At 36.8% G+C, this 13,183-nt stretch overlaps 1 protein-coding gene across 1 annotated transcript; it reads right to left on the bottom strand.

Annotated features, from left to right (window-relative positions):
• Window positions 1-270: 270 nt before the first annotated feature.
• Window positions 271-2,241, bottom strand: LOC126712973 (uncharacterized). The gene has a single exon (XM_050412542.1). It carries the CDS (start codon window positions 2,239-2,241, stop codon window positions 271-273), a length of 1,971 nt encoding a protein of 656 aa, XP_050268499.1.
• Between the last annotated feature and the right edge of the window lie 10,942 nt (window positions 2,242-13,183).

Here is a 13,183-nt window from a genome sequence, read left to right on the forward strand (position 1 = left end):
AATTTCTTTCACACCTGCAAATGTTAGCTCACAAAAAAAAAAATAATAATAATAACAAAACAAAAAACAAAACAAAACAAAAAAAAACAAAAAACAAAAACAAAAACAAAAACAAAAGGCAAAAACAAAAGTAAAACAAATATGGTACAACTTTATAAGGCTCTTTTAGAGTTCACGTAGCATCCCAATAGGAAGGGATCTTCAGTGACATAGTCTCCTCCTCTGGTATAACTCCCCCTAAGAATGGTTTTAACTTTTGTCCATTTATTTTCAAAATCCTACCATCTCAGGGTCCTCAACTACTACAGCTCCATGGCTAAACACTTCCCTTACAATGAAAGGGTCATCCCATCTAGGTTTTAACTTTCCTGGGCCTAAATATGCATATTTAAGACCACTGGGCAACGGCTTAAGCTCTAGCTGTGGTGCCTCTTCACTTGAATGCACGAGCTTTTTTTCATTTTCTAGTAGCTCCTCAAACCAAGGCTTCCACCCTTTATTAATTGCCATCATCTGTTGTTCTTCCAAAACCTGTGAGGAATCCAACAAAGAAAAATTTTCAGATACATGAATATCACATTCTAAATCATAAGAACGAACAAAATTATTAAGAAGAGTTTCAAGAGGATCAGAAAAACAATTCTTATTAAACTCTTCTTGAACCACCGCCCCAATGAGGTTCACATAAGCACAGTCATCATCCTCATGTGGTTGTTTAGCCACATGAAATATGTTTAGCTCCAAAGTCATGGAACCAAAAGTGAGTTGCATTCTCCCATTCCTGCAATTAATTAAAGCATTAGTTGTGGCAAGAAAATGTCTACCCAAAATAATAGGGATATGAACATTAGGATGTAAAACAAGTTGGTAATCTAGAACAATAAAATCAACAGGATAATAAAATTGTTCAATTTTCACCAACACATCCTCAACAATCCCTCTCGGTTCCCTTACAAAGTGATCAACCAACTGTAAAGTTATTGAAGTAGGTTTCAACTCACCAAGTCCAAGTTTTTGATATACACTGAAAGGGATCAAATTAACACTTGCCCCAAGATCTAGCAATGCATGCTCCATGATGTAATCTCCAATAGTACAAGAGATCATAGGACAACCTGGATCCTTATACTTTGGCAGGGTCTTATGTTGGATAATTGCACTTACCTGTTCTGTTAGGAATGCGGTCTTCTTCACATGATGCTTTCTCTTGATGGTGCATAGGTCCTTAATTACCTTGGCATATGCAGGCACTTGCTTGATAACATGCAATAATGGCAAATTTATCTTGACTTGATGCAAATGCTTTAATATCTTAGATGCGGTGTCCAATTTCCTAGGTAATTTTAAGGCTTGGGGAAATGGTGGTGGGATTGGGCATTGTTCAATGTCATCAAGCCCAAGTGGCTCAATTTTATCCTTCTCTTTTTCAACTATGGTCTCCTTAGATTTCTTAGTTACTAAAGGAGAACTTTTATCAATCTCTTTACCACTACTCAAAATGGTCACAGCTTTTACTTCCTTATGTTTATCCTTAAAGCCAATTTTTAGATTTTGATTGATGGGATTGGGTTGAGTTTGGGAATGGAGCTTTCCTCTCTCTATCCCACTCAATGAATTTGTAAGACTGGTTATATGACTCTTGGTCTCTCTTACCTCTTCATCTAGCCTAGTGATCATGGATTCAAACTTTTGATTTTGCTCACTTTGCCTTTGAATGAAAGTACTAAGTGCATCCTCCAAGGAAGGTCTAGATGATGATGATGATGATGATGATGATGCATGTGGTGAATTAAAATTCCTTGGAGTAGGAGGATTCAACACATTGTCACTCTTATAACTCAAATACGGATGGTTTCGCATATTTGGGTTATAATTGTCAGAATATGAAGAATTATTTGGCCAGTATGAATTAAATGCATGTACTTGTTCTTCTAGCACATTCAAGAATGATGAAAGTGATGCACATTCATTTGTAGCATGGTTTATCACATGACAAATTTTACACACCTCCATTGGGTCCTCTCTAAAGATAGCACTAACATTCCTACTTCCTTTCATTTTGAGTGCCTCAATTTCTTTAGTTAACATGCTGATTTTTGCACTCATGTTATCATCTTCCCTCAACTTGAAAACACTTCCACTAGAAGTGGTAGTGTTAGTTCTAGTCCTATCAGTGGAGTCCATAAGGCTAGGTCCAGTCCATGTGTTAGAGTTTTCAGCTATCTCATCAAGATAATCCATTGCATCTTCGGGTTCTTTTTGTAAAAAGTCCCCTCCGCATGAGAGTTGAACAAACTGTCGGTCCCTAGGTGTAAGTCCTTCATAAAAATAGCTAACTAATCTCCAATCTTCATACCCATGACTTGGGCAGAAATTGAAAAGATCTTTGTACCTTTCCCAAGCTTGGTATAAGGTCTCATTTTCTCCTTGGACAAAACTAGCTATCCTTCTTTTTACTTGCTGGACTTTGTGGGGAGGAAAATGTTTCTTAAAAAACTCTTTGGCCATCTCCCCCCAACTACCTATAGACCTAGGTTTCAAGGTGTAAAGCCAACTTCTTGCCTTATCCTTAAGAGAAAAAAAAAAAAGAAACGTAACTTAGCAGTCTCAATAACATTTTGTGCATAGAAACTACTAATTACCTCTTCAAAAGCTCTAACATGGACATAAGGATTTTCATTTTCTTGTCCCCTAAAGTCAGGAAGTATTGCTAATAAACCTTGCTTCAATTCTACATGTGGTGCATTAGGTGGAAACATGATGCATGAAGGAACAGAATTTTGTGTGGGATGCAACAATTCATACATAGTTCTTCTATTCTCCTCATGATTATTACGTGTTTCATCACCCATGATTGATGAAGAAGGTGAAGGCAAAGGTGTGTCAAAAAGATTACCAAAGTAAGTTTCAAAATTTTCTAATCTGCCTCTCTTGTTTCTAACCCAAATGCTCATGCAACAATGAATGCACAATAAAATAAAATAAAAACAAACAAATAAATAAAAACAAAATAAGGGAAAAAAAATGGAACGAAGTTACCAATAGAAGAATTTCCACTAGCTATGCTCTGCTCCAAAAAAAATAGCCTCTAAATCCACAGCAGCTCCCCGGCAACGACGCCAAAATTGCTTGCTTACTCCCAAGTGCAGGAGATCGTAGCAATATAATTCTCGGAGTACCGAGGTCGAACCACAAGGAGCAGGGTAAATTCAAAGACAATATAATTAAATAACAATTTGAGTAAAGAAGAAAAATACTTTTGCTTGGTGATTGTTAACAAAAATAATAATAAAAACTTATTTAAATCAATAATGTAAATACTAGGGCATCGGGGTGTTTCCCTATATCGATATGAGATTCTTTGTGATCTAGGAAAATATCTATTTCATAATTGATTGTTCTTATACAACTAAAAACTTATGATTCAGTTGAACGGAGACAATTCAAGAACGCATGATAACCTCGATTGATAATGCGGTTAGAAAAGTTTTCAGAAAAACCCATTCACTTTAAATCCTGATTTCTATTTGAAACTATTAGAAATTCATCTAAACAATAAGAAAAACATGATTGAACTTATTGAAAGCATGGAAGAACTAATACATCAAAAGAAATCTAATTGAACAATCAAATATGTTGTAGATAAAATCCTAGAAAGAATCACATTGAATATTCATACCGTATAGAAGAAACATAACCCCTAGCCCTAGCAAAGAGTTTAGGCTGCCATTAGAGAAAGAAAAATACAACGTTTTCTCTCCAAAATTCGTTCTACTAGCCTCCCTTCAAAACCCTAATGTCTAAGTGTCCAAAGAAAATAAAACATTTACTATTTTAATTTTCGTCCAAGTTTACAGCGGTAACTTGTGAGTTAATTTCAGCCTTCAAAAATTGAGAATTTCGAAAAACTCAAAACTGGAAAGTTGTAGATATTTAAGTCACGGTTCCAACCTATCTAGCCTTGTGTCAATTGGATTTTTGAGAAGAGAGATACACCCAAAATAATGATCAGTGCTCAAATCAGATTTTTCCATTTCAGATTCTGCTTCTTTGATTTCTTTCCTTATTTGAAGCTTCCAATCATGGTAGACGATCCAAGCACTCCAGCTGCACCTTCTTAGACATTTAAGCATGGTCCTTTAGCTCCACTTTAATTCTAGTTTGACCCCCATTCTCTCACAAATTTCTGTAAACTCATCTTTCTCATATAATTTCCTGAAAGTAGAAAATTACACACAATGAATAGCATTTTATTCAAGAAATTATGTAAAGATAAATAATGGGGACTAATGCAAATCATGGCTTAATTATACAAATTAAGCATAATAATAAGGAGATAACGCCCATATAAATATATAACAAGTATACATTTTAAGACGTTATCAGAAACTAAACTCCTAAACCTAATGATTGTAGCCACTCGACTCAAGTCTACGTGCTCGCACCCGCGCCCTTTTTTGCTTGTGCCCTAGAGACCGTGCCCTAGCTCTAAGCATCCTGGCTCCATGTGTGTACATGCAAAGGCAAAGACAAGAAACCAGCAGACAAGCAATGGAAGGAAAATGTGCAAAGAGTGTATGAAAGAGGCATAAAGCAGATAAGCATGTAGACATGGCAAGCATAGAAACAAGCATGCGAGCAAACAAGCAAGAAGGCAAATAAGCAAGATAACAAGCAAAAAGGCAAACAAACAAGAAAGCAAACAAAAGGTGGTATCCACGAGGGACAAATGTAGGTTTGGATCAGATGTTCATAACTTTATTGTGTTGAAGCATGGGTGACACACTAGCAAGCAAAACTCATGCATGAACATGTAAGTAAGCGTGTAAAGATGCATAGAAAGCTAACAGGTGGCACAACAAACATGGCAAGCATATCATCACACAGAGCAAAAAAGGGGATAGGTGTGCACAAAGCAACCGGCATCATGGCCATGCATCCCAAGTGAAGAGAAAACCAAGGAGAAGAAGATCGGGTATAAGAAAAATATCTTGTATTTTTGGTGAAGAGAGAGGAATCAAGAGGTTTTGATGTGTTTTTGTGTGTTTGGAAGAGAGGAAAAAAAGCTCAGAAATCATCCAGGCAAAGAGCAAAAACCTAGAAAATTATGTATGATTGTGTTTATGGTTATTTTTGTTTTGATTGTTTCATAATGCATAAATTTATGTTAAGAGTAAAATTCTCTTCATAAAAAAATATTTTCCATATTTTTTAAACATATAAAAACAGAATTGGTTTTTCTGTCATCAAAAAACCATTTTTTAGTCCTTAAAAAAAAAATCTGATCTTTTATAAATCAAAGGCCATTTTTCTAAATCATTAAAAATAGATCTAGTAATTTAATGAACCAAACTCTTTTTTTTTTTTTTTTTTTTTTATCACTAAAGCAGATCTGAATTTTTTTTTTTTTACAAGGAAGAGAATGAATTCATAAATAAATTTGTGTAATTTAATTTTTGTGTCACATATTCAACATATCATTCATAACATACATAAAAAAAGGTACATAAGTCACAAGAGTCTAGAAGACCAGACTCTGTCTGGGCAGAATGGGTGCCTAACACCTTCTCATTCCGCAACCTAGCCTTCGAATTTAGGTCTTTGGATAAGTAGATCTAAGTCTTGTCTTTATTTTTATTTTAGGTAGAATGTAACTAGGACAAGAAGCTATGTATTTTTGGTAGATTGTAACTAGGACCCAAAGCCATGTAATTTTCAATTTTTCAATTATGTAATTTTTTTATTCAATCAATGAAAGGATGCTATTCAGTCATGTTGTATTTAGTTTTTCTTATTTTTGTATAAAAAGTAAGTAGTGACTCTACACCACTTACCCAAAAAGAGAGATGCCTTAAAAAGCACTCAAAAATCTCTCTCTTTTTTGGGAGACCTAATTTTCCACGGTCTCTTACATGGGCCTCTGCTTGCTCAAATGACAATGGGTTCACTGCTATCTATATCATCCTACCAATCAATCTCCCTTTCACACACTGGTGATAGGTAGACAAAACTAGATGATGCTTGTGCAACCATGGTCTTCCCAATAATATATGATATGAAACTTTTGTTTTCACCACATGGAAACTAGCCAAGGAGGTTATTGGTCCCACTTTCAGCCATAGCTGAATATGGCCTGCAGTATACTCACCTCTTCCTCCAAACCTCGTTACTTCCATTGGACATCCCTGCATCCTGCTTTTTGAAATTCCTACTACTTATAGTGTGCTAAGTGGGATGAGATTCACCAAAGCGCCCATATCAACTAAGGCTCTCTTAATGGGGATTGGTTAATGATGGCTGCCAAGTAAAGGGGCCTCTTGTGGTTTGAGTATCCTATTTCCATGTCTTCATCATTGAAAGTAATCTCATTGGTGTCTTGTAGAAATGCTCTGTTAGCTCTAGTTTCCACCGTGAGACATTCTACTCCCGTTCCTAAGGCAACACTTTCCAAAGCCTCCGTGGCAATACTTCGTGTGTTGGCTGTAAGTTCCAGCTGATCAAACAAGTTCTTAAACCGAAAACTTTTTTGCAAGGTGGTAATGGCTGTGGTAGGCAGAGCCGGCCTTTCTTCTTCATCCTCTCCTAAATCTACGCAAATAACGACTACTGCTACTCCCTTCCCCTTGTGGTTCGGGAGTGGGTTCCTCTGCACTTTTGGCTAGAACTCAAAAGTTCCCTCTCTAATTTTGCGGGGCACTAGTCTGTGGAGTGCCCAACATTCCGCGGTAGGATTCAGCACATAATTATGCAAACGGCAAAAACGTGAGTCCCTCCGTTCTTCCTCGGTGAGTTCTCTGGAAACTTCATTGAGTTTGAAAACCCCATCTACAATCCATTTACCCAAAAGCACATATAGCTCCGTTGGTGTACATAGTATTGGCGGGGGGTTCTCGTACTCCTTTCCATCTAACTTCCTCTTTTTCTCACCAGTGAATACTGCCATCACCTATGGCATGGATCTCCACTCCTTAGGCTTGTTAGAACTCAGCCTGATTGATTGAGCGATCTTTCTAGCTTTTTGCAGCAACTGCGTGAACTGTGAAATTTCCAAGTTCTCCAAGACAGCTTTGTATTCCATGATCATGTTTCCCATGCATATTTACACCAACGTCTTTTCTTCATAGTGATCATAGCAATCGAGGGCTATGTCCCTGAACCTTTTGATGTACTCCATCAAGTCTTCACCATTCTTTTGCTTAGTTCCTTGCAAAGTTGCAGATGTTACTGTTTCTTCTCCGTGAAAATACTTGGTGCAGAACATGTTTACCATATCATCCCACGTCGGGATTGATCCTAGTTTCAAGCCAGTGTACCAGGTGTACGCCCCATCACAAAGGGATTTAGAAAACTCCCAAAGACACAAATCCTCGTTTGCTACATAAGGACTGAAGGTGTCAATAAACTTACTCACATGCTCAATAGCACTTCCCCTTTTGCCATCGTATTGTGCGAAAGTTTGCGGTTTATATCTCTCAGAGTATGGCTCACTGAGTATCCTCAATGGATAAGGAGGTCTTCGTGCGTAGAATCTCTGCTTGGGCGCTTTAGCCCTTTCTTGCTCTAAAAGTGCTGCAACTTCGACCATTGTAATGAAACATTGTTCTACATTCTGTAGGCCACCACCTACAGGGGTTTCTTCCTTATCTGCCACATGCTCTGGGTCATATTGGCTTCCTTTCTCTTTAGTCTTGTCCGCCTTCAGTTGGCTAATCTCTTCCATCAGCTACTATTGGGAATGCTACATAGACTGCAGTACCTTAATAAAGAAGTTGGTATTGTCAACGTGAATTCTTTGCTACTGTTGTGGCACAACCCCCGCTCCATTAACACCTTCCGCTTGATTAGGCTGGTGAGGCATGGCTAGCCTTGATTCTACTTGTGATGGTACGATACTCATGTTTCACGTCGTCTTTGATCTTGAGGGCATAACTTGCGAGAGCTTTATCTGCTTTCCCTGTCTTTTTCCCAAATCCCTAATGAAGTCGCCAATTTGAATATAGTGGGCCTTTTTTGTGTTTTGAGCTGGATTTCTCCTACTATACCACGTTTGGTGATTCTAAGGTAGGAGAGTTGGGGACTGGCTTAACTAAAACACACTATAGGCCAGATTGTGCGCAAGTTAGGCCATCCCCACATAGACACGCCTTGTCAAGAGCCTTAGATGTATGTACCGCATGTTCATGGTAGGAACAACTGTTACAGATGTTACAGCAGAAAGCACGATGCGGCAAGATAACTAAAACATTTCTACTAATTAACAATAATACATAAATAACATGACAAGGGAAAGTAAAGAAATATAATCACGAATAACAAGATTACAGCAAACAGTTTAGCAGTGGGATAATGAGTTAGTCATTTATCAGCCAAAATAGGATTTGTCTACCAAAAGAATTGGCCTAGCTGTTTAGTGGACACAAGTCCAAAAAGGGAGCCGATTTATAATTTGGATAACCTTAGAGGGAGTTCCTGCTGTAGAGATTACACACTTGGAAAAAATGACCTAAATGGCTGAAACATGAGTTCTTAGCTTATCAGAGAATGGGTCTATTGAGAGGGAGAGAAATGGGTAGCCTATTGATGCATGTCTCTATTCCTAGCACTCATGTTTCTTCCTTTCTTTGGGATTTCTATATCTTTCCTTTTATTTTTTATTTCTTTGTTTGCTCTGCTTTCTTTTCTTTCTTTCTATCTCTCTTTTATTGTTTGTCGTTATTCCTCCTTTCTTTCATTGTTCACGCCTATGGCCTTTTATACTGGTTGTTGTGACAAGATTTACCATTTTTACCCCTTAACTGCTTTTGGCTCATTGTGGGCGTCCTTCCAATACTACCTACTAGCCTGCCGGCTGCCCAGCCACTACCATTGCACTGTGCAGGCTTACACCATGCCTCATTCCCAAACAAAAATGGTTTTTGTTTTGTCTCTTACCTCTCTTAATACTCTCATTCAGATAAGGGATAAACCTCTCCCTTACCTACCTCTATGACATGCATCTAGTGATTCCAGCTCATGTTTACTTCTTTTGGGTGAGATGTCATCCCAGCAGAACATCTTTCCCCAAAAGAGTTTGAGCGGGAACCCCAAAATAGGTTCCTCCTTTTTCTCCACCGCTAGACCACAGGTAGGTAGTGCTTAAGCCCTGTGTGCATGCTTCACTTCCATTTGAATCATTTACTTTTCTAGCCTTCATGCATTTGCCATTGCCACTGCGTTTGTCTGATTCTACTGCACGTTCTAGTATTTGTTTAACTCTTGCAGCGTGAATGATACATGGGCCTTTAGGCTTTCGTTCTCTGCATTCCATCTCCTCTTTGGACTGGGCATTGTTTGGGTGTGGGCCCTCTCCCTCCTACCTGGCCCATGTCCATTTTTGTCCTATGTCCATGGGCTAGCTAGGGCTCCTGCCATGCCACTGCACTGCTCCTGCTATGATATCACTTATTTTGTTATTACCTCTGGGCTTATGGGTTGAAGGTCCTGCCAGTCCATTTCTTACATTCTTTCATCTTTTAGGCTTCATTGGCCAGCTTTTCTACTGGGCCAGCCAATTCTATGCCTTGGGCTTCCTTGGCCCATTTCATTCCTTGGGCATCCTCGGCTCATTTCATTCATCAGGCTTCCTCAGCCCATTGTCTTCTTCCTTACCTCTTTCACTCCCATGAGTTTTTGCTAAATCCTTTAGGCTTCCTCGGCCAATTACCACATCCCTACCTCTTATTACCTTTCGGGCTTATTGGCCTTTATGCCAACCCTACGAATTTACTAATTCATTTCTTGGGCTTCCCCGACCCGTTTACATCTTTTCTACCTTTTACTATTCCTATGGGTTTACTACTTTTCTTTGGGTTTTCTTGGCCCATTTGCTCCTTCTTGGCCACTTATTATTTTTGTGGGCCCGTTGACCATTATTCCTGCCATTTTAGCCTACTGGTCTTTACTTTACTATTTTCTCCCCATCTTTTTCATATTGTTGGGCATTTTCTGCCATTGGGCTCTTTTGTCAAAAGTGGGCATCAACAGGGTATAATATCCAAACACCCTAAAACTTTAGGGAGTAAAATCCAAACACTCCCAAAATATAGAGGTAAAATCCAAATTTTAAAACGTAAAGGTGTAAAATCCAAACATTTCCAAACTACAGGGAGTAAAATCCAAATTCTGAAACTTCAGAGTATAAAATCCAATCACCCCCAAATTTTAAGGGTGTAATTTGCAATTTACTCTATATAAATAAATAAAAAAATTTCCATTTCTATTTTTCATTGTAAATTTGATTTAATAGTCGATAATGGTTTCTACTATCTTTAGGGATTTATAACCTCAAGCCCCATCAAGCAAGGGATTCCTCGTCGGATTCATTCAATCCATTACGAATAAACAATTGGTAAAATTCTACAAAACAGAATAAAGTTAAACTTTTTTTTTTTTACAAGATAGAATTCTACTCTAGCCTAATCTAAGTGTACATATGTGTGAAGCTCCCTCTTAAGACTTGAACCTCGACCCTTACCCTCCACACCCCACAAGCACTTATACCTATGGAGTGACCATTGCACCAAGGGTGTGCAATGGTAAAGTTAAACTTTTAGTAGTCTTACACTTTGAACACGCTTAATTATATATGGAAAAACTGAGAAGGACAAATTTGAGAAGGCTCAGAACATGCTTAATTATATATGGAAAGTACTTACAAGGCAATGCAATTATACATGTCCTTATAAGACTGGAAACTTTTTTCCTTTTGTAATTCATTTGACTCAGTTAATTTCTCCACAATAATTTGAAGAAATTTTTTTTTTTTTTTTAACTCGATAATTGAGAAATATATATTTGAACCCTACACATCTCTGTTAAAAACACTAGAAGCAAAAGGTAACGGCAAAGCAAAAAAATCCATCCAAAAGGGGCCAAAATGACTAATAAAAATCTTATGTAAAAAAAAAGGATTATTTATTTACAAATTAACTTTAACCAATTAAAGTTGTCATTAAAAACTCATTTCCATCTTGTTACAAAATTTTGTTTTGACAAGTTTCATGGTTGAAAATATACATTATGTAGTTACGGTTGCAATAACAAGAGTAATGATAAACCTTCAAGCTTTAAAGAGAGTTCAGTATCAAAAGATTTAACAATTGAGACAAAGGATTGAACACTAGTTTCTAAATATTGAACATTTTCTGTGAGGAACCCCTACAGGTATATAGATAATAATTGTTGTAATGTTGCATTTAGTTAGTATTTGGTTAGTTAGTTACAATTCCAAGCATGTTAATCACATTTAACATATATTGAAATTATTAATACACATGGGGAATAATAGAACCATTAGGATAAAACCATGTGGGCCAATAGAATAGTTTCTCTATGGATGGTGACTACCTCAAATTAAATCAATTTCCCTGTAATTCTCATACATTCCCCTACAATTCTTACCCATCACCATTTGGAACCACTAGGTTCCTAACAAGTGGTATCAGAGCCATCGATATTGAGATGACTGAATCCATTGCAACTTATCAAGTTTTCATGGAGTTTTATTTCAGAGGCAGAGATCTTTTTCGGTGACTTATCAAGCTTTATGAATTCATTGCTCTAGACAACACACCACCACACCGCATGGTTTTCATTGCCTCTTATTACATGGAAGGAGAAGCATGGAACGATTCCAAGATGCGGAGGGCATCGGGTTTATGCACAAATTGGGTGCATTTCACATGCGCCCTACAAGATCGGTTTCAATTGCATTAATGGGGACTACCAACCAAGAATCTAAGATTCAAGTGTTGGAAAACATAATTTTCCATCTCATGCATAACAAGTAGGGAAAGCAACACAATGATCTATTTTTTTCATGAGAGATAACATAAAACCTTGAATTCTAGAACACAAAATAGAAAGCTTTCCTTGATTTAGTGAAAATCAAAAACAATAAATAGATTGTATCCTGAGAAGACCTACAATCTTCATCACAATTTTACATTGCGCCCAGGATGTGTGGTCTCTCAATCAATTCTTACGTATATACTCTTCTTTGTTGAAATGTGTGTTCAAGAGAGAACAAAGAGAAAGCAATTTTCTCTTCTTTTAATTGTACATACATTTTAACTGCCAAAGACAGTTATTTTATTTAATAGCTCTTATTAAATAAACAACCGATTATCTAATTGGGTTAGCCTTTTGGGCCACCCTTATTGGGTTTTAGTATGTGGCTTAAGATGGGACCAAAGGGACAAATAAGGCTAGCTCTAGGGTTTCGAGCTTCCATCAACTCTTAACAAGTCCAAAGTTACCATTAATTATATAACAAGTACCGGTAAGGAAATATAATTACACTCTAGGCCTTATTAATAAATTATATCCCAAGACCGTAATATAATATCATTTGATATCTCCATGAAACATCCATGATGAACAAAGTCATAATAAATTGTCACTTTGTAAATCATTATTTATTCCTTGAGTCCTCGGTTTAATCTTTTAGTTATTTATATATTTTATGAAATTTGATTTCATTAAATACAAACTTTAGTAACTCTTTATTAAAGTGGTCGGGCCCAACTCCTTGAATAACCAATTCCCATTAAAATTATCTCAAGGGGATTTTTCATGTCTTTATAAAAAGAGATTATAGACTCCACCTTCAAAACGTTGATGTTGAAAGTAATGTACAACTCAAACCAACATATGTAATAAAGGAAAACAAAAGGAGTTATTTAGTGACTACTACGGAGCAACAAAGGAAGAAGATACAAAGAATACTTTAAAGTTGTCTTTCAATTTATTTGAAATATTGATTAAGTAGTTTTTTAAAGTTGTGTTTCATACATTTATTGGATAATTGAGAATGTTAAGGATTGGAATCTTAATTTTAATTTTAATTTAAGTTTGATTTCTATTTTTCATTACGTAGTTTAATGTTTCATATCAAGGATAGGAAATTTTGAGAATATAATGTACAATCAACAACAAAGAGACAAAAAATTGCTTACATTTTCATACATAATAGCTTTTCCGTGCATGGCATTGGTTAGCTACTAGTTTATATAGAACTGCAACAAACCTTTTGGATGGTTTGGGCATTGGGGCTTGTTTAGTTCGCTACACACCGATATCTAAGAGCATCAGCATCAACTATGCTAAAGAAATGCTATTTTTTGACATGTTAAAAAGTTACTTT

The sequence above is a fragment of the Quercus robur genome, chromosome 1 (assembly GCF_932294415.1).
Source record: "Quercus robur chromosome 1, dhQueRobu3.1, whole genome shotgun sequence".
Classification (NCBI taxonomy): Eukaryota; Viridiplantae; Streptophyta; class Magnoliopsida; order Fagales; family Fagaceae; genus Quercus; species Quercus robur.

Bases quoted from the DNA above. Each gene is read 5' to 3' on its own strand.
- LOC126712973 (XM_050412542.1), bottom strand. From the start codon at position 2,241: ATGGATTATCTTGATGAGATAGCTGAAAACTCTAACACATGGACTGGA.